This window comes from Plecotus auritus (genome assembly GCF_963455305.1).
Source record: "Plecotus auritus genome assembly, chromosome: 6".
Lineage (NCBI taxonomy): Eukaryota > Metazoa > Chordata > Mammalia > Chiroptera > Vespertilionidae > Plecotus > Plecotus auritus.
This window is the reverse complement of record NC_137773.1, coordinates 89556882-89579287: the sequence shown is the minus strand read 5'-3', so window position 1 is coordinate 89579287 and position 22406 is coordinate 89556882. Positions and strand designations below refer to the sequence as shown.

Genomic DNA, 22406 nt, shown 5'->3' with positions numbered 1-22406 from the left:
GTTGGACAGATGTACGGTCAGTCACTTAGCCTTTTATATATATAGATTAAAAGTTTTAGCCCAGCCCCAGCTGGTTTGGCTCAGTGGATAGAGCGTCAGCCTGTGCACTGAAGGGTCCCAAGTTCGATTCCAGTCAAGGGCACATGCCTGGGTTGTGGGCTCGATCCCCAGTGTGGGGCATGTAGGAGGCAGCCTATCCATGATTTTCTCTCATCATTAATGTTTCTATCTCTCTCTCCCTCTCCCTTCCTTTCTGAAATCAATAAAATATATATACATTAAAAAAAAAAAAGTTTTAGCCCAGTTGGCATGGCTCAGTTGTTAAGCGTTGACCTATGAACCAGGAGGTCACAGTTCAATTCCCTGTCAGGGCACATGCCAGGGTTGTGGGTTCGATCCCCAGTGTGGGGCATGCAGGAGGCAGCCGATCAATGATTCTCTCTTATCCTTGATGTTTCTATCTTCTCTCCCTCTACCTTCCTCTCTGAAATCAATACCAGGGCCCAGGCCGGGGAGGAGCCTGCAACTGAGGTACGTGCCCTTGACTGGAATTGAACCCAGAACCCTTAGGTCCGCAGGCTGATGCTCTATCCACTGAGCCAAACCAGCTAGGGCAATAAAAAAAAATTTTTTTAAGTTTTATTGGCATACATCCCTATTCATTTACCTACTGTCTGTGACTATTTTCTAGCAACAACAGCAGAGTTGAGTGCAGAGACTGTGGTCCATAAAATACTTACTAGCTGGCCTTTTATGGTAAAGGTTTGCAGAGCCCTGACCTAGATTACAACACGCCCTTCTCCATCCCATCCTGCTACCCTCTGCTACAACCACAGAGGTAACAATGATCCTGAACTTTGAGTTTACCATTCTCTTATTTTTTTCATTAATAGTTTTATCAAACATGTAGATATGAACAATATATTATTGAATTTTGCTTGTTTTCGAGTCTTGTAAAATAACTGTATTCAGTAATCACCTGCAACTTGCTTCTTGCTGAAGTTATGAGGTTCAATTGCTTCTTGGCCTTTAGGCGAAGATCAAGTGAAGTTATGAGGTTCACCTGCGGCCTGAGAGCTGCGGCCTCATTTTCTGAGCTATATGCGTGATAGTCCACTGTGTGACTACATCACCATTTTAATATTATTTTCATACACCCGTGTTCATAGCAGCATTATTTACAACAGCCAAAGATGGAAGCAACCCAAGTGTCCATCAACTGATAACTGGGTAAACATAATGTGGTCCATCCATACAATGGAATAGTACTCTGCCTTAAAAAGGAAGGCAATTCTAACACCTGCTACAATGTGGATGAACCTGGAGGGCATTATGCTAATGAAATAAGCTAGATACAAAAGGACAAACACTGTATGATTTCACTTATATCCTAGAGTAGTAACATTTATAGAGACAGAAAGTGGGGGCTGGGGAAAAGGGAATGGGGAGTGAGTGTTTAATAGGGGCAGAGTTTCAGTTTGGGAAGACGAAGTTCTGGAGATGGATGGTGGTGATGGCTGCATAACCATGTGAATGTACTGAATGCCACAGAATTGGACACTTAAAAATGGTTAAAATAGCCCTAGCTGGTTTGGCTCAGTGGATAGAGCGTCAGCCTGCAGACTGAGGGGTCCTGGGTTCGATTCCGGTCAGAGGCACATGCCTGGGTTGTGGGATCCATCCCCAGTGCGGGGTGTGCAGGAGGCAGCTGATCAATGATTCTCTCTCCTCATTGATGTTTCTGTCTCTCCCTCTCCCTTCCTCTATGAAATAAAAATATATTAAAAAATAAAATAAAAATAAGTCCTGCTTGAAGGACTTCCTTTAAAAAGATGGTTAAGCCCTAGCTGGTTTGGCTCAATGGATAGAGCGTCGGCCTGCGGACTGAAGGGTCCCAGGTTCGATTCCAGCCAAGGGCACATGCCTGGGTTGCAGGCTCAATCCCCAGTAGGGGGCATGCAGTAGGCAGCCAATCAATGATTCTCTCTCATCATTGATGTTTCTATCTCTCTCTCCCTCTCCCTTCCTCTCTAAAATCAATAAAATATATTTTTTAAAAAATTAAAAAATGGTTAAAATGGTAAATTTTATATTGTAGGTACTTTACCACAATTTTAAAAAAGGTAGTGCATTATCAAACTTTAACTCTTATTCACTAAATTGTTTCAAAACATAATACTTTTTTATTTATTTATTTAATCTTCTGGCCCGGAAACGAATCTGCAACCCAGGCAACATGCCCTTGACCGGGAACCGAACCCGAGACTCTTTGGTGTGTGAGCTACACTCTAACCACTGAACACATTGGCCAGGGCCACAAGAAAAATGTAAAAAGCAGTATCCTGGCCCTGGCTGAGTAGTTCAGTTGATATCATTAGAGCATCATCCCGATATGCACGGTTTCATGTTCCATCCCTTGTCAGAGCACATACAAGAGACAGCTAATGAATGTGTGTAAGTGGAACAACAAATTGATGTTTCTCTCTCTCTCCCCCTCCCTTTCTCTTTCTCTCCCTCTCTAAAAATCAATCAATCCATAAATAAAATAAACATTATTTTTTTAAAAAGCAATATCCTTATGTTATGTGTATTTTACCACAATTAAAATTTTTAAATTAATTCTATTGCTGATGAACATTTGGGCTGCTTCCAGGGTTTTGCTATCAGCACAGTGCTTCCCTGGACCTTCCAGAGCCAGGCTCCTAGTGCATGGGGACAAGTTTCTCCTGGGGTCATTCCCAGGAGTGGAATTGCTGTGTTTAAATTCAGGAAAGTCTTTTACATGGAATTGAATTTTGTATTTAACTCTGAGCTCAAAGATATGGGCTTTGTACACTCTGACCTCATTAAATCTCACAGTCCTGAAGCAGGTGCTTTCATTATGCACATTTTTTCAGAGAAGGGTCAAGTAACTTGCCGAAGGACGCACAGCTGTTGTGGGGCTGATCTGGGAGCCCCTGCCCTGCTCTGGGATCCACCCTGCTGGTACCTGGTACCCCCATATTCTGCCACGGTTTAGGGCTGTCAAGGCGCAGAGCTCACCATTGATGCAGCCAAGCTCATCACTCATGTCCTTACAGTCATGCTCCCTGTCACACTGCTGGCTGCCATGGATGCAGGTCCCATCGAAGCACCGGAACTCGTCAGGCCGGCATGTGGCCACAGCTAGGAAAGACAGAGCACGTGTTGATTTTTCTCAAGGAGAGGGGAAGACGGAAGAATCCCCATCTTTGAAGAAGCAATTTTCCGACAGTCTTACAGGAGTCGGCTGCCCTGGGCCTTGGGGACAGCATGTAAATGGAGGAGCTTTAGACATGGAAAAACACACCCAGCCTCCTCCACCAGTAGGAGACAGTGGCTATCCATTTTATCTGCTTCTTTGAGCAGGAAAAAAAGGAAAGAGGCGGCCTTCCTTTCCAACATGGGGGGAAACTCCCCAGGTGCATCTATTTTTGTATTCTCAAATGTAACCAATGTAGATTTTAGTAGATTTCCTTTCTTTTATGGCAAAAAATACTTTTTTCCTTAATGAAGAAGAACTGTAAAAAATTATTACTAAAGTAACAAAGCAAAGTTTGGAAAATTGGAAAGGGGAGGAAAGCACCCGGAATCCAAATATCCCACCACAGCTATCAAGGTTTTCCTAGACTTCTCTCCAGTTTTGCTTCATATGCATTTTCTAGATCACATAATTCATTAAAAAACTATAGACCCACCCAGCCAGTGTGGCACAGTGGTTGAGCATTGACCTATGAACCAGGAGGTCACATTTTGATTCCCGTCAGGGCACATGACTGAGTTGAGGGCTCAGTCCCCAGTAGGGGGCATGCAGGAGGCAACCAATCAGTGATTCTATCTCATCATTGATGTGTCTATCTCACTCTCCCTCCCCCTTCTTCTCTCTAAAATCAATGAAAACAGGGTGTTTTGTTTTTTTTAAAGAAAATAGCCCTGGTTGGTTTGGCTCAGTGGATAGAGCATCGGCCTGTGGACCAGAAGGGGGGTGTCCGGGGCGGGGAGGGCCTCCTGGGTTTGATTCTGGTCAAGGGCACAAGCCCAGGGTTGCGGGCTCGATCCCCTGTGGGGGACGTGCGGGAGGCAGCCAATCAATGATTCTCTCTCCTCATTGATGTTTCTATCTCTCTCTCCCTCTCCCTTCCTCTCTGAAATCAATAAAAATATATTTTTTTTTAAAAAGAAGAAAACTATAAATCCAAGGAGCCATTCTCAGCAGAAAAACAATGATATGGTCCCAATCTAGACAGAGAGAGGCCAAGTAAATCATGATAAATCAGATCAATACCACCGAGTATAATGCAGTTGTTCAAATGACTGAGACTACAAATATATGGAATATTGATGACATGAAACCATGTGATGAAAGACAGTAGGATTAAAACTCAGAGGACGTACATGGTGACGGAATAGGGTACAGCCAACCACGGCCCAGCCCTTCACCTCACACAGGATTTGCTCTGTGCTAAGTTGTTAAGCTGGATGTTCTTTTATGCACTTTCCTTTGGGCTGTATTTCATAATAAAAATGTATACAATTTAAAAATTTGATTTCAGGATGTGAGTGAGAAGAGATAATAAATCTGTGAGCAGAATGAATCCCTTCCACCGTTAAAATAATATATCCACATTTTTGGCACTCTGTATGTTCAAGTGGACACTTGGTCTGCTGTGATGTGTAAAAAGGGGAATGATCCTATTTTTAACCCATATGTATATCTTCACATCAAAGAAAAAACAATAACAACCAAAGGTAACCTTAGTGAAGCCTAAACTCTGATGACAGTTAAAATGATAAGAGGATGGGATTTTTCGTTTTCTCAAGTATGTGTCCTCAGAAAATTATTCGGCCTTTCTGTGCCTCGGTTTCCCCGTCTGTAAAGAGTGGGGGGAGCCTGTTCACAAGTGATGGGGATTAAATGAGCTTGTGTGAAGTTTTCGAACAGACCACATACAACATCATGCATTGTTTTTAAAACGTGACTTTCAAAGGTCCAATTACATCTTATTGGCGATTACAACTCTATGGAAACTGACACAGAAAAAGGGAAATTCCTTCTGGATTCACAGTGACTCCACATCGCCAGCCTCGAAATAGCGGCCTGTGGGTTCAGGGAGCACTGACACAGGGCCAGAGCCCTTATCTGCACTGTCTCCAACACAGGGATTCTGTTCTCCAGTTGCACTGTCCACGTTGGCTAGCGGCAGTACAGACACAGGAAGCCTCCACCATCACAGCAAGTTCTATTGGGTGGCAATGGACTCTAATCCCGGCCCGCCAAGGCCAACGCTATTGCCCCATTCGACAGGGGACGACACCAGAGCGCAGTGAGGTGGCATCCTTGGCCAAGGGTCACACAGCTCCACGCCCCCAGCCAGGCCTGGAGCCCAGGATTCTTTCTGAGCCAAAATAATACTGCAGCTGTGGCTTACTCCCCTCTCAAAAAAGAGACTAATTAAACAGGCAAGTGATTTGAAATTGTTTAACCAGTTAGAAGCACGGGATGGGGCGGGGAGGGCGCCTTTACCGCAGTTCTCCTCGTCGGACTTGTCCTTGCAGTCAGGGCTGCCGTCGCAGCGCCAGCTCCGGTGGATGCATTCGCTGCTGCGGCAGTGGAACTCGCTGGCCAAGCAGGGGCTGTCCCCGTGCTTGGCTGACGTGTTGCGGCCCCCGCAGTTCTGCGGCCACTCGTCTGAGCCATCATCGCAGTCGGGGTCGCCGTCGCAGGCCCACAGCTCAGGGATGCAGGAGGAGCTGTTGCACTGGAAGCTGGCCGGGCCGCAGGTGGGCGGGGGGCAGAACTCCTCGTCGGAGCCGTCCAGGCAGTCTCGGTCGGAGTCGCAGACGAAGTCGGGGGCGATGCACTTGCCGTCACGGCAGCGGAACTCGTCTGGGGAACAGGTCTTGGGGGCTGTGGGGACGGATAGGAGATGAAGACCTGGTCACTGGGAGCCCCTGTCTCCCAACACAAGCCCATTCCACAGATGGGGACACTGAGGGAAGAGAGGCCAAACCCCAGTTACGTGGTCCCTGGAGAGGCGGGAGATAGCAGTCAGGGGTCCTAGGCTGGGAAACTGGCAACCGCTGCTCCAAAGGTTTCCTTAACCAGCAGTCGCCAACCTTTCGGACCTCATGGACCACCAGTGGTCCCGGTGCCGCCCCCACCCCCACTCTGGGCCCCCTCCTGCCTCAGGGATTTATTATCAGGACTGGTAAGTACAGCTCTCAGGCTGGGCTGGCTCGAAGGAAGTACTGATTAAGGGTTTGCTATTATTATTATTAAAAGAGACAACCCCCTCCCCCAAAAAAGCGGTAATTATGTGAGTTGATAGAGATGTTAAGTAACCCTACTGTGGTAATCATTTCACAATATAAGCATCTCTCGGTATCCTAGAGGGATTGGTTCCAGAAACCCTACAGATACCAAAATCCAAGAATGCTCAATCAAGTCCCTTATATATTTGTATTTGCATAAAACCTATATTTGCATATAAACTGTATTTGTATATAGGCCACAGCAGATTATGCCTACATATCACTTCATTTGCATAAATTCGGGATAGTTCTCGGCTTATGGCAAATTCAAGTTTTGCTTTCGGGAACATTCTGGAATTTCTCTCCGCCCCCTGCAATATTTTCAATCTGCAGTTGTTTGCTTTAATGGAGGTGAAACCTGTTAGTAAAGAGGCCAGATATCTATGTGTATCAAATCATCATGTTTCAAGTCATACTCTTTAAACTTTCATGGATATTTTTTGTTGTTTGTTTTCATTGGTGGATATTTTTATTAAACTCTATATATGATTCCCGAGCAGGACACATGCCGGGGTTGCAGGCTCAATCCCTAGTAGGGGGCGTGCAGGAGGCAGCCAATCAATGATTCTCTCCCATCATTGATGTTTCTATCTCTCTCTCCCTTTTCCTTCCTCTCTGAAGTAAATTATATATACTGTATAATATATATATTTTAAAAAGCAAGAAGCCTGGGAAAGCTGTATATGGGCCCCTTCTGGTGTTGCTGCACTGAGTAAGACGGGCTGACCTGGCAGCGAAAGCTTCTCCAGCAGAGACTCATGGACGCACACAGGTTTTCAGTTCCCTTCTGCTCAAGACTGCCTCCCCAGCAGACCCCCTGGTTCCCAGTTCTTGGTCCAGAATGAGTTTGTTCCTGCCACCCTCTCAGATAGAAATCTGGGTCTCTGGGCCAATGCACTCTGAAATGTGGCCCCTGAGTATCCTTGAATCAGGTAATCCACCTCCACTGAGTCTGACAATCCATTTGCTGTGAAGTCACCTCAGCTTCAGCTCACATCCGGGTCTTTTCTTGCCAGACTTTATTAGGAAGATGCTACAGAATCCGTGTACAAGACACATTGGTGTCGGGGGGTGGGGCTCTCCAGGATGTCTCTAAGGAGGCCCATGGCTGGGACAAGCTGTTCTCCTCTACTTGGTGCCTAGAGAAGGTCCCAGTGCAGGGTAGGAACTGGCCAAGCAAGACCTCTTCCAGTCTACTATTCAGTTCCTTCTTTTTAAAATTTTTTTCAGTTCCTTCTCGCTTGTCTTTGATGGCCACCTGGAATCACTCTTCCAGCAAAAAGAGATTGCTGATGAGGCCTGGGATGGCACTGGCGAAGGCCTGCTGGGGGCTGTAGTCTGGTGTGGTCTGCACACGGAAGATGATTTTGTGCTCCAAGGGGTAGGAGACTTTGTAGCCAGCAAACAGCACCTGTGGGTCCTTCAACAGCTGTGATTTAATAATGTTTCCTAGTGTACGATCTTTGTTGATGGTGAAAAAACAGGCATTGAATACCTTGGTGTCCTTGTTGATGATGATCTTCCCGCTTTCAAACAGCAAGAATGCTTGAAGGCTGGAGGGGCGTTCATCATCCTAGTGCCACGGCCACCTCCAAAGTCACACCTGCGGCCACCATCACCTCCAGAGCTTACACTTACACAATGTTATATGTCAATTATATCTCAATGAAATGGGAAGGAAAATTAAAAAAGAGTGTCTGGGAAAGAACACTCATCCATTTTATTTTAAAATGTTCCCCAAGAAGTCATTTCATTAGATGACTACTAATGAAGGTTATTTATTTGTATATATAGTTGTGTATTTCTAAGGTAAATGTAAGTAAACACATTTTTTTTAATCTCTTAAGGCCCTGGCTGGTGTAGCTCAGTTGGTTGGGCATCGTCTTGTGCATCGAAAGGTTGCAGGTTCGATTCCAGTCAGGGCACATGCCCGGGTTTCAGGCTCGATCCCCAGTTGGGGATGTGCAGGAGGCAGCCAAGCCATGCTTCTCTTTTCTTTTCTTTTTTTAATATATTTTTATTTATTTCAGAGGAAGGGAGAGGGAGAGATAGAAACATCAATGATGACAGAATCATTGATCAGCTGCTTCCTGCACACCCCCTACTGGGGACTGCCCAGGCATATGCCCTTGACCAGAATCGAACCCAGGACCCTTCAGTCCATAGGCTGATGCTCTATCCACTGAGCCAAACTGGCTAGGGCCATGCTTCTCTTTCACATTGATGTTTCTGTTCCTCTCTCTTCTCTCTCTCTAAAAATCAATTTAAAAATCTCTTAAGGACTTTCATATTTTGTGAATTTGAAGAGTTAATGTGATCTTAGTTATTTTTTCCGATATTTTGGTTTTGGAAAAAAAAATCTACACAAGTGAAAAAATAATAATCCTATCTAATAAAAGGGTAATATGCAAATCAATCATCACTCTGTCACAAAGATGGCGGCGCCCAGTTCTCTCAGCCCTGCTGGAGTCCCCCAGTCCCGGGGGTGGGGGGTGGCCGCTGAGAGCGGGCAGCCTGAGCAGCCTGGCGGAATGCTTGCTGCGTCGCTGCGGCAACGAGGCAAGCATTCCACCCCAGCCGCGGAGGGCCTCTGGGCAGCGGGTGCAGAACAGCCAGGCTCCACAGAGAGCTACTGGTGCACAGATTCGTGTGCAAGGCTACTAGTAATACATAAAATCAAAGAGCCAAGGCAGACACCCAGCTCCAAAGGGAACTCCCCTCCAGGACTCTTGGCCTTGTTTCTTTGAAGAAGCCTGTTTCTTTGGTGAAGCTTTCCTCCTCTTAGTGGTTAGTTGGATGAGTGAGTCTTGGTAGGTGAATACCTACTGTGTGCTTAGCCTCCTGGGGTGGCTGACAGTGGTCATAGTGGCTCACTGACAGAAGTAAATGCCATGTGGCAAGGACAACCTCACCAAGTGTGTTGATAACCCTAAGAGGGGCGCCATCACTACTTACTGCAATACCTTCTAGCCAAGATGGGCTTCAATGAGAGGGAGGGGGCTTCGTATGTGCTCCCAGGAGGTGGAGCTGAGTGAAGAGCAGCTGATCTACACCAGGCAGGGCTGCTTGGGGAACAAGCTCTGATAGCAGCCAGAAGCCCATCGGGCCACATGGACATTCTGGCATGTGGGCTGCCAGTGAGGGGCCACACTTACAGCAGCCTTGCTCGTCCGAGCCATTCTCGCAGTCTACCTGGCCATCACATCTCCAGAATTCAGGAATACAACGGTTGATACGACCCCCACAGGTGAAGTCCTCCATCTTACAGGTGACAGACTCTGTGGGAGAAACAGGATTGAGCCTTAACTTGAAGGGAAGGCCAGTCTGCTTCCCCAGTCCTAGCCGTGCAAGAAAGAACCCAGTTTTTGTGTGTATTTTTTTAAATTAAATCTTTATTGTTGAAAATATTACATATGTCCCCATTTCCCCCCCATTGACTCCTTCTAGCCCGCTCCCAACACACCCCACCCCAGGCCTTCACCACCCTATTGTCTGTGTCCATGGGTTATGCATATATGCATACAAGTTCTTTGGTTGATCTTTTCCCACTCACCCACCGTCCCCCACCTTCCCGCTGAGATTCTGTACTCTGTTTCATGCTTCTATGTCTCTGAATCTATTTTAGAACCCAGAGTTTTCAGAAAAAAGGTGCCAACCCCACCTTTCTGGGTCAAAATTTAATGGAGCTTGTTAAAAATCAGACGCTAAGTTTTGGAATGAGATAGAGGTGGTGGCTGCACAACATTGCAAATGCATTAATGCTAGTTAACTGGTCACTTTAAAATGGTTAATTTTGTTTGTGTGAATTTCCCTTCAAAATAATTTTTTTAAAAGAGCTGTTCAAAGGATGTTCTAGTAATATCTTTGCTCCCCACCTCCCAATTCATGGTTGAACATATCAATCTAATGGCCAAAATCCACCTCATCTGTCCCCTGCTATCATCAAAAAGAACTGGGGCCCCTGCTGGTGTGGCTCAGTGGTTGAGTGTTGACCTATGAACCAGGAGGTCATGATTCAATTCCCAGTCAGGGTATATGCCTGGGTTACAGGCTCAGTCCCCAGTGTGGGACATGCAGGAGGTAGCCGATCAATTATTCTCTGTCATCATTGATGTTTCTCTCTCTCTCTCTCCCTCTTCCTTCCTCTCTGAAATAAATATACATTGAGTGGCCAGATTATTGTGTGTGTGTGTGTGTGTGTGTGTGTGTGTGTGTGTATATATATATATATATATATATATATATATACACACACATACATACATATATATATGTTAGAGGCCTGGTGCATGAATTTGTGCATGGGTGGGGTCCAGCCAGCCTGGCCAGGGGGAGGGGACATGGGCGGTTGGCCAGCCTGCCTGCTGGTCGAGGGGACAATTTGCATATTAGCCTTTATTATATAGGATATACACTGAGTGGCCAGATTATTATGCGTTCAGAGATCATAATAATCTGGCCACTCAGTGTATAGAGGCCTGGTGCATGAAATTCGTGCGGGGGGGGGGGTCTTCCTCAGCCTGACCTGCACCCTCTCCAATCTGGGACCACTGGCTCCTAACTGCTCGCCTGCCTGCCTTCCTGATTGCCCCTAACTGCTCCCAAGCCAGCCTGATTGCCCCTAACCGCCTCTGCCTCAGCCCTTGCACCCGGGACCCAGGCTTCCCTCCCTCTGGCCGGCCGCAAGTGCCCAGGACCAGGGGTGGCTTCGCCTGGGGCCAGCTTTGTGAGGAAGGATGTCCAGAAGGTCATCCAGAAGACGTCTGGTCTAATTAGCATATTATATTTTTATTAGTGTGTGTGTGTATATATATATTTTTTTGTTTGTTTGTTTGTTTTGTTTTGTTTTTTAAGTGTTGGGATGGGTGTAATACCCAAAGGGGACTCACTACATGTCTCCTGGGATTCATCAGACTGGTCCTGGCACTCGGCACTCCCGTCACAAACCCACTTGTAGGAGATGCATTTCCCATCTTGGCACTGGAACTCGTTTCTTTCACAATTGCCTTCCACTAAGAGAGAAAAGGGGAAGAAATATTCAATGCCAGGATCAGAAACTGACCACACTACCTATGTCTGTTTCCTGCCAATTAAAGAACAAACCAGAAATATAACCCTATCATAGCAGTCTGGTTCCCAGGAAATGAAACATGTACAAATGAGACAAGTTAAATTTCATAAACCAAAAGTATAGCGGAGGATGCAAAAAAACACAACCAAAAGAGACTTGTCAACAAAGTTTAAGACTTTGACATAATGGTTTGTTGAGTCCAAAGTACAAATTCATTGGGATCTGGGGACAAAATATTGGAACTGTCATGCACATTTATAAAGAAAATTATTTAGCATATTATAAGCCTGTATTGGAAACAATAATGACGAAAATTGACACTGCAAACTCATTAAAACTTGAGTTTTCTCCAGTAGTAGAGTGGAAATGGAAAGAAAAATTATGATAAATTATTAATGTGGAAGCCAGAGAGCAGAAACCCAGCAACAAAGGTAATCAAATATCTCAACGTCAGATCAAAAGAAATGGAACAGACACAGTAGCCTTAGGTGTAATAAGAGAAAATTTTCCTAGAAAAAGACTTGGGCCCTGGCCGGGTAGCTCAGTTGGTTAGAACAGTGTCCCAATACGCCAAGGTTGCAGGTTTGATCCCAGGGCAGGGCACATACAAGAAGTAACCAATGAATGCATAAATAAGTAGAATAGGGTATCAGTCTCTCTCTCTCTCTCAAAATCAATTTTTAAAAAAAGACTCGAATTTTTAGATAAAAATGAAGACAAAGTAAGTGTCTGGGAAATTTCCTAAAATACATGATTTTTGCACCTTGGAAAAGAGATCAAAATTATATTGATTGTGCCCTGGCCAGCATTGCTAAGTTGTTAGAGCATCGGCCTGCATCCCCAAGGGTCTCAGGTTCAATTCCCTGTCAAAGGCACGTACCTGGATGGCAAGTTTGATCCTGGCCCCAGTCAGGGTGCGTGTGGGAAGCAACCAATCAATGTTCCTTTCTCCCCCCGCCCCCTCCTTCCTTTCCACACTCTCTAAAAATCAATGGAAAAAATATCCTCGGGTGAGGATTAACAAACAAAAAAATTATATTGACTGCATTTCCTTTTGAATATTATACTTTAAATTAGAATGCACTGCTAGGTATAAACTAGAATCAAAGCCAACTTTTTTTGGTTGTCGATTACCTGATAATAATAATCTTTTAAGCTCAAAGTATAAACTTTGATTTCCTGTGTAAACTAAAACAATGAGGCCAATAAAATTCTGACCTGGCTTATCTTAGCATGCTTTATAGTGAATAATTAAGGAAGTAAGAGAAAAATAATAAAAGCTGCTAGAAGGATTTTCCTCATGAGTCAGATGTTCTGTAGGCAAATAGAATATAAAATATGAGTTTTGATTGATGGCTACATTACTTACATGTTTCATTATCCTTGAAAGAAGACTTCCTTTTATCAATTGATTTTGAGCATTAGCTATAACCAAAAAAATCGTTTAATGGTTTGTGCAAATTGTAGTCATTAGCTCATTTTGCACAAAGGTAATTTATACTGGTACATGCATCAAACTTGAAGCAGACTTCACATCTACAGAAAGTATTCCATTCTTGGGAGAAACCTCAGACAAAAAGAAATGGAGAGAGTAAACACTTGAATGATTCTGCCTGCCCCTGAGAGCAGCCTTTCCTTCTTCATTCCGGGCGTTGAAGAGGAAGGGTCAAGATCTTGGCCCTGGCCAGGTAGCTCAGTTGCTTAGGCATCATCCCATGTCGCCAGCTGGATTCCCAGTCAGGGCACATGCCCAGTAGGGAGCGTGCAGAAGGCAGACTATGATGTTTCTCTCTCCCTCTCCCTACTTCTTTCTAAAAAATCAATACACGCCCCCCCCCCTTTTTTTTAAGGGACAAATAGTTGATAAACATATAGACACACATGACTTACTGAACATTACTTGTGTCTGACTTATTTTGTTCAAGGGTATGTACTCTGCATTTATGTGAAGTTCTAGTTCAGGCAAAACTAATCCAAATTAGAATTCAAATTAGCCGTTGCCTCTGGTGTGGGCGGGGGGGGGGGGGGGCAGTAATTAAATTACAGAAAGGGGCAGAAGAAAACTCTTTGAAGGGCTAGAAATAATCTATATGCAAATGGGAGGTGATTACATAGAAACAGATGTTTATAAAAACTCACTGGCCCAGCCGGCATGGCTCAGTAATTGAGCATCGACCTATGAAACAGGGAGGTCACAGTTCGATTCCCAGTTAGGGTATATACCCGCTTGCTGGCTCAAGCCCCAGTAGGGGGTGTGCAAGACGCAGCTGATCAATGAATGATTCTCTCTCATCATTGATGTTTTTATCTCTCTCTCCCTCTCCCTTCCTCTCTGAAATCAATACACACACACACTTGGTCCTGGCCAGTGTGGCTCAATTGGTTGAGTGTCCTCCCATGCACTGAAAGATCCTGTTGTACAAGAGGCAATTGATCAATGTTTCTCTCTCCCATCGATGTTTCTCTGTCTCCTTCTCCCTTCCTCTCTCTATAAAAATTTAATTAGCCTGGCTGGTTTGGCTCAGTGATTGAGCATGGACTCAGGAACCAAGAGGTTGCAGGCTTGATCTCCAGTAGAGGCATGCAGGAGGCAGCCAAGCAATTTTTCCATTTCTCTTTCTCTCTCCCTTCTTCTATCTCTAAGGTCGATAAAAGTATATTTTTTAAAAAAAGATAAAAATTCAATTAAAAAAAACCTCACTGAACTTTTGCTCACTTCATATCTATCTATTTTATAGTATGTCTATTATATCTAAATTTTTTTAAAAAACCAAAACACTCTGGGTCTTCAAAATTCAATCCCAATGCTCCTGCCAAAGATTAGGAAACCAGTCAGATGAGATTAGGAGAGATATGAGGGAGCCCCAGAGGAAGATAGAGGTGAGAGAGAGAGAGAAAAACAAGGACTGTTTCCAAGAATCAACAGAACTTGGAGAGTGTTAATTACAAGGCCCAGGTGACCAAGACAAGAGCAGAAGAGAGGGGGTGAAGAGGGGAATGAGTTGAGCTTTGGAATCTGCCCTCAGTACTGAGAGTTGTATTGCCCAACCACTGATCAGAACAGGATGTCTCCTTTGGAGATGCCTCTACAATATACCCAATGACATCAGCTGAATCATAATCGTAATCATGCCGAAAGCAGGAAATGACACTTCTTGCTGCTGTGGCACACACGGTGGGCATAAAGCAATGGGAATTTGAGGAATCTTTGAAAAAAACGAAATAGGAAGTTCAGGCAAGGGGCACTGGTGATGAGGATCTTGGGGGAGGAGCTTCTGTCATCATCCCCTTCCTCCCATTGCCAGCCAAGCTTTGGTTACCACTGTAGACATAAGAACATCCAAACCTGTAGAGAATTTTTTTTTAATCCTCACCGGAGGACATGTTGTTGTTTTTTAATTGATTTTAGAGTGTGAAGGAGGTGGGAGGGTGGGGGGGGGGGTAGAGAGGTGAGAGAGAAGCATCAATGGGTTGCCTCCCAAAGGCGCCCTGACTGGGAATTGAACCCGAAACCTTTTTGGTGCACAGGACTGTGCTCCAACTACTGAGTCACCAGCCAGGGAAGCAAGATCTCAGATGCTGGGCAGCACTGCCTTCCTTTTATGCATTTGAGAGTGAAGCCCAAACGTCAGTAAAATTACATGAGAGTGGGAGAAAGCAAGGGGAGGATTGGATTACAGGACAGTTAACAAGATATGTGCTCTCTTGAGGGTGGTTATGCTTTTTTCAAAAGTGTCTTAATCTAGATGCACAGAAACAACTGACAGAGCTTGCTTAAGGCAAATACAAGCCTTTTTCCAAGTTACATGCCTGAGGTGTGACTTCCCACCGTGACCTGCCAAGTTAGGAGTTTATGATCAGAACATCCTGTGAGGTTACTTTCTGTAGAACCATTTTTTCGTCCACACCACTAATGCTCTCACCACCCGACCCCACAAGGACCTATCTTACAAATAAAAGGAGCCACTGGAAATAATAGTAATATCTTAAGGCCCTTTAAAGAGGGATAAAGATAAAAACAATAAATTCTGCCCCACCTGCGTGGCTCAGTGGTTGAGCATTGACCTATGAACCAGGAGGTCACAGTTCAATTCCCTATCAGGGTATATACCGGTTGTGGGCTCCAGCCCCAGTAGGGGGCGTGCAGGAGGCAGCCGATCAACGATTCTCTCTCATCGTTAATGTTTCTATCTCTCTCTCGCTCTCCCTTCCTCTCTGAAATCAATAAAAATATATTTTAAAAAAACAACAACATTAAACTCCTTTCCTGGACATCAAGCCTTCACCTGGTAATAGTTCTCTAAATATTTGCTAGCCACAGGTGGCTGAAGACCTCACCAACAGGAAGACCCCCCACCACTAGCTATTTCTATCAGACCAGGTCATCCAACAGCTGGCCAATGTTTGAAAAGTGGATGGATTTTAATGTTATAGGTACAGTCAGACAGCAGTTGGCTGAGAAATAAGTCCCAGCATATTGCTGGTGGGAACGGCAACCAGAATCGGGGAGCACTGCCGTGGCCTGATAACTCAGTTGGTTACCACATTGTCCAGATAATCCAAGGTTGTGAGTTCAATCCCCAGTCAGGGTACATACAAGCATCAACCAATGAATGCATAAATAAGTGGAACAACAAAATCAGTTTCTCTCTCTCTAAAAAATAAAAATAAATCAATGTTTAAAAAGTTTTTTAAAACAACAACACAGGCAGCAGCAGGTAACAACACAGCAGATGGGTGTCCCGTGGAAGACAGGACTAGTTCTGTTCTAATCACTACAGCCCGAAGGAATCACACACCTTTCTTGTTTCCTCCCAATTGCAGAAGCAAGGTTTGGATTTCCTATGTCAGTTTCATTTAAATTTCAGCAAAAGCAAAAGGGAGCACACACTTTTATATCTCCTGCTGGGGATGCCTAAAGTTACTGAAGCACTGCACCCAACCCAATCCCCCCAAATCTCTAAATTCTATCCCTTAAATTGCTCCGGTTATGAGTGACAAATCAGGAACAAAGTTATCGAAACAGAAAAGGAGAATACACATTTCTGCTTTTTCTCCAACACAAAAATGAGGTAGTAAATGCTTTCGATGTTTGCTGTCCCATGCTACTTGTGGACGAAGGAGCCACAAACTAAACCTGACTAAATTAAAGCTTGGGAGGCCCTCGTGGCAGGCCTTACAAACTCAGAGACTGAAAGTAACCACACACCACACAGGATGATCTGACATAAAAAAATTCCTAACTAAAAGCAAGTCATGGCCTGTAGCTTCCTGGACAAAGGTCAGTATCTACCTTAATTGAGACTGTCTGCTGTCTTTTTGCATCTAAGATAACATATCTTTGAAAAGTCATAGTGTGCTCACTTTGGCAGCATAGATACTAAAATTTGGACCAATACAGAGAAGATTAGCGTGGCCCCTGCGCAAGGATGACACGTAAATTCGTTGTGTTCCTTTTTTTTTTTTAAAAAAAGAAAAAAAAGAGAAATCTTCTTTTCCAGACCTCTCAGGGCACAACCTCTGCACCAGAGCAGGAGAACACAGAACCCCATTTTCATTTTGTTCTAGGAACACTATGTCTGTGTTTTGTAAATGTTAATTGTTAACTGTCCCGTATCCACCCATGTGAAAGAAGTACGTGTCTCTCCGGTTTACTCTTTATCCAGTCTCAGAGATTTCCCCGCTTTGCTTTCTCCTGCCCCCTTCCTACTTTGATTCTAATGTATCAAATAAACTACAAAACTGCCATTTTCCAGAGCATTTTCTCAGTCTGTTGAGGTTTTGCTTCCTGGCAACTGTCTTCATTTTGGCCCAAATAAACTCATAAAAAATTCTTTGCAGGTTCTTACATCGACATGCTGAAGGTGGTTATGGTAAGGGAAATGAAAACTATAGACAGAATCATTTCCTGGAAAGAAGAGATGCCTGGAGCTAACAGACTCAGCTGAAGATGAATGAGAAATCAATTTACCAGTGCTCTCTTCCGAACTCGGATGCCAAGGTAGTTTCCCCAGGAGTGATCTCAATGGTAGCCTTTGTTCCCAACAACTTTGGGGAGCAGTAGCCTGTCCCTGTCAATGTTCACTGCAGTTACTCCCACAGTGTCACAGCAACAGTCACTAGCTTGACAGCTGGGCAAAGTGTGGTGGATGTTATTAATGTACTCAACATGGAATGCCAAGGGACTATTGAAGCACCCAGCAACAAAGGGATCTAGAATTGAATATTATCAGGGGAGGAACCTCACAGATAAGAGCAGGACTAGCCTGGAAAGACAGAATGAGGTACATAATTCCCCTTAAAGGTTCCCAGCCTCAAAAAAGCTCTCCCTATCTTTTCCCAGTATTGCCCTGGAAGAAGTTGCTAAGGCAGATACAACTCTTAACAGGATGCTCTATGTTCTCTGAGTTTGGGTGTGCCCTTGGCATATTTGATACTCTGCACACAACTATTATATAGATGTAGATGTGAACAAAAAACCATCTCCATCTTTGTGTCCTTTCATGTTATGACCTTTGCTTAAATTCACTGTCCTTAGTAAGCACATCAAAACCTTCTAGTTAACCCTAGCTGGTTTGGCTCAATGGATAGAGTGTCGGCCTGCGGGCAGAAGGGTCCCGGGTTCGATTCTGGTCAAGGTCACATGTCCAGGTTTTGGACTCAATCCTAAGTAGGGGGCGTGCAGGAGGCAGCTGATCAATGATTCTCTTTCATCATTGATGTTCCTATCTCTCTCTCCCTGTCCTTTCCTCTCTGAAATCAATAAAAACATTTAAAACAAAACAAAAAACCCTTCTAGTTAATAAGTATCTGTGTTCCTTAAAATACTTTTGTTAATAATGACCAGATGACAACAGAAATGAATACCAAACTAGTGATAGTATGGACCACCAGTGATAGTATGGCTCCTAGCATTACTGTATTCTTTGTCCCTTGGTCTTGTCAATCATTAGTACCTACGTTATAATATTTAAAAATGTGCAGTAACAGGAGTCTTTAGCGGAGAACAATTTTAGTGGAAAACTGCTGGGTTGTCTCTTCCACTCTGACCCAATCTTCCCTCAAGGAAATAGATTCTGTGATATTCTATGGAATTGCCTGTTTCGTTTGTCGGTCTTAAGATACCTTCTCCTTACAGTAGCCATTACATCTTTGCTCCATCATCAGACAACTATTAAGGGACATTGATCTGGCTAAGTGAAAGCCTGCAGCTCAGATTCCAACTACTTTCATTTGCAAAGGAAAAGAACAAGAGATCCCCCCACCCCACCTGAAATGCTTTGAAGACAGCCAAGGAGCAACCGGGGCTGCCACGGCATCCGGTTTGCACCAGAAGAGAGAAGTAGCTGCCAGCTGCCAGTGCCTGTCTGGGGAGCAGATGAGGACTCAGAGCCTCCTTCAGAACAGGAGACCCATCCGCTCCCCAGCCACCCAGTGGGAGAGAAAAAAAACTAAACGACACATCCTGCCCCAGACTTCACGGCCGTGATTTCCCCCCGCCCCGGGAAGGAGTGGATCAGCATGTGAACTACAGGTTAGTCAAGTGTCTCTTGACCAAGCCCGGGTCCCTGCACTTCACAACTGCTGGCTGAATTATTACACCAGTCCTCTGCTATGAGGCTGCAACCTCCCTCCCTTGCTCCCCTCCCAGCACAAACCCATAGGTCAAGAGTTCAAAGCTCCCCAATCAAAGCCAACCCCCTCCCCTATTTAAAAAAAAAAAAAAAAAAGCTTCCTGCAATCCTGTGAATCCGGAAACCCCAATCCTTCTATGGCTCTGGCAGCGCATTTAAAGCCACTCAGGACTGTGCACCAACTAGCCTCTTGTCCAAATCTAAATATGAAACCCCCTAAAGTAGAAAATGGTCAGAGAGGCAGTTCAACTGAACCCACTTTGGAGCCTCTGAACAAACAAGGCAATTCTGAGGGGTCCGTCGGTGTCGCACCTTCCCAGTCCCTGCCCGACCCCGACCGGCCCCATCTCTGAGGCGAGGCTTCAGCCTCGGAAGGAGCCTTGGCCCTGCAGGCGGCCCGGAGACACTGCGACAGGTCCCGGGCGGACGAGGCGAGGGCGGCCTCGAAGACACAGTGGGAATGGAGGCCTGGGCACAAATCGCGGAGGAAACCGCGGGATTCGCCGAGGGGAACGCGGCGCTCAGCGGGCGCCTCGTGCTCGCGCGCGGAGGTGGCTGCAGGGCCCGGGGAGTGTCGTTTCCTTTGTGATGGGCGCCCTGGACCAAAGCGAGGGATCGCATCTCCTGCGGCCGCCTCATGCAGCACAAGGCGCGGCGCGAACCCTGAGCCAGTCCGGCCCCGCGCCGCGCGCGCCTCCGCAGATGCAGTTTCCCATTGGTCAAGGGGAGAGACTCTAGGCTCGCCTGTTTGAATTGCGCCCAATGGGGGCTCGGGGACGGGCCGGAGGCCGGGGGGGGGGGGGGGGGCGGGGTGGGAGGCGTGGGCCTAGGGCAGAAGCGAGCGCGCAGCGGCCGGGTAGGATGCCCTCGGCTCAGCTCCCAGATGCGCGGAGCTCGCGGGCAGCACAAAGCAGACTTGGAGCCTCGGTTACTCCTGCCCCGCGGTCGGGCGCGGGGAAGCCGAACTTCGGGTCACCCTTTGCCCCTACAGTGACTCTGAGATGGGGTCCCCCTCCCCAGTGCTGGAGACCCGGTTCCCGGTCTGAGGGAGACAAGGGGAATCCCCATTCGAGCGGACTTGCGGGGAAAGCCGCAACCCGTTTCCTCTGACTTCCCAAACCCTCGCGCCCCTTAGCGTTCTCTCCAGCTGTTTGGGAGGACTTTGTGCCATTTTCCCACGTCTCCCAAGGATGCAGTGATTTTTCGCTGCCCCCCAAAAATTACCAAGGGGGCTCCGGGAATTCGGGGGGCTCACCCACACCCCGTGCGGGTGCCTGGAGCCAGCCTCACCTGCAGGCATCTCCGCTGCGAGGAGCAGGACGGGGAGCCAGCACAGCCTCATGCTCTCAGCAGCGCCCTGGCCCTGGCTGCTGGCCCCTGTTCGCAGTGTCCGCGCTGCAACCCCGGGCTTCGCACAGCCCGGCGGCGACTGCACGCGGGGCCCCAGTCATTTGCAGCATTTCAATGTGAGGTTTCTCCTAGGGGGAGGAGTTTGCAGTGGGGTGATTTTCAAATATCTTCACCTCGGGGCGAGAGGAGGAGTTAGAGCCGCTGATGTGACATAGCCCCTTAACCCCTTTAGCCCTGACTGGGATTCCAGCGCCGCTCCCGGCCGGACCCTTGCTTTATGGGATTTAGGTAGCGCGTGAAGAGCGGGGCCTCCCCAAACTGGAAATACGTCTCCTGAAAGATCTCCTTTAAATTTCCACCAACTTATTGCTACGTTTCTCTTTGGTGTCCCAAGATTGTCTGTCCTTCCAAAAAGGTCTCATTGGTTAGTGACAATATCCCCTCTGCCTCAAACGGAAAAACTGGATGTTGGAAAATTTCTCCCCTCTTTTCTCTACTTCCCTTTTCCTTTCTAGGAATTGTATGTAGGTTTTAGCCGAGTTTAGTTCTATATAGTTTTTAGATGGTTATTCCAAATCGCAGTATAAACAGTAATCAATGAGGCCTTTAAATAAAATCCTTACAGAAGTACAACCAACAACGGATTTTGTCTTGTGGGATTCAGCATTTGGATGAATTATGAGCAAAAACATTTCTAAAGCAACTGACCCAAAACCTGGAGTCTGGACATAAATATTGATTTATCCTTTTAGGAGAAAGAGATGAACAAACAGTCCACTTCCTCTCCCCAAAGAAAAATCAAAACAAAGTGGGGCTTTCAGAGCTGAACGTGACCGCCCAGCCCTCCCTGCCCAGCCGCGGAGGGCTGATGGAAAGCAGTTTTTAGAATCAGAAGTCTCTTTGGGGATTTGTGCAGTTGCCAGTGGCCCCTAGCCAAAAAGGCTCACACAGCATCAGGCAGTCTTGGAGAGTTCCCCCAAGAATGAGTGGAGTTCGGGGTTTACAAACTGAGCTTGGCAGGGCACACTAAGCTCTCAGCACGCTAATGGGAAACCCATGAGAGAAGGCAGAAAAGAGCCAGCGCCCTGCCCTGGTTGGTAGCTCAGTTGGTTAGAGCATCGGCCCAATATGCCAAGGTTGCAGGTTTGATTGTGGTCAAGGCACATGAGAGAATCAACCGACCATTGCATAAATAAGTAGAACAACAGATGGATGTCTCTCTCTCTCTCCCCTCTCTAATATCAATAAACAAAAATTAAAAAGAAAAGAGGCAGAAGGGGACAATCAAACGTTCAGAAAGAAAAATGGTGATTAATACAAAGGAAGAGATTTATAAGCAGAATGGTAGTTAAGAGCCCCAACTCTGGAATCAGTCAGACCTTGGGTGAGTGAATTAGCTTTCACAACCTGGAAAGGGGAGAAAATAATGCCCTCTTCCCTTACTTGGCAGGCTCAGTGTCAGGGTCAGGTGAGTTAATTAGCAATCACCTGGGCAAATTTACAAGGATGGGCAAGTTCTGGGAGTTGTTGCAACATTTGTGAGTGTGCCACCATGAAATTCCACTCCTTGTACCATATGCTCCATTTCTTTTTTCAGCCAGTTAGGATCATAAGTTTGGTTTCCCTTCAGAAAAATGACAAGACATAACACACTGTGTTTCTGTGAGGAGCCCAGCTTTTCCTTAACCATATGATGGTAGGAGGTCCTTCTCAGCAGGCCTGGAAGAGTGACCAGGAAGAGGCTCTCTTCCGGAAAGGAACTTAGCTCTAGGTCTCCTTAGATGCGAAGGCAGGCCTGGAAAAGGACCACAAAAGCTCTGAAAAGAACATTCCTGGGGTGCAAGGTCTCCAGGACAGCTCTCCCCAAGTCTCCCTTTGACCTGTCTGCGGAAATCACCAGGCCCCTCTGTTCCTGACACCACCCATGCCCTGAGGACAGGGTCATGGAGATTAATTTTTCTACTACTTCTTGGAGTCTCTTCTGCAACTAGCTCAGAGGGTTGTTGTATTTGGTAAATTCA

At 46.0% G+C, this 22406-nt stretch overlaps 1 protein-coding gene and 1 pseudogene across 5 annotated transcripts in view; both read right to left on the bottom strand.

Annotated features, from left to right (window-relative positions):
• LDLR (low density lipoprotein receptor) overlaps positions 1–20520 on the bottom strand; it is a 40963-nt gene extending 20443 nt beyond the window's left edge. For 2 of the 4 annotated variants that reach the window (XM_080674844.1, XM_080674842.1), the window contains exons 1-5: positions 20326–20515; positions 11220–11342; positions 9486–9608; positions 5543–5926; positions 3043–3165 (exon numbers count right to left, since the gene is read on the bottom strand). In XM_080674844.1, the coding sequence (XP_080530970.1) occupies positions 3043–3165; positions 5543–5926; positions 9486–9608; positions 11220–11342; positions 20326–20377 (805 nt within the window). In that variant the 5' untranslated portion in view covers positions 20378–20515. Of the gene's footprint in view, positions 1–3042; positions 3166–5542; positions 5927–9485; positions 9609–11219; positions 11343–20325 lie in introns of all 4 variants that reach the window. The other 2 variants (XM_080674841.1, XM_080674843.1) reach the window with 2 other exon arrangements.
• LOC308250593 (DNA-directed RNA polymerase II subunit RPB11-like) lies at positions 7364–7899 on the bottom strand (annotated as a pseudogene). The gene has a single exon. The product of its transcript is annotated as a DNA-directed RNA polymerase II subunit RPB11-like (transcript).
• Positions 20521–22406: the final 1886 nt, after the last annotated feature.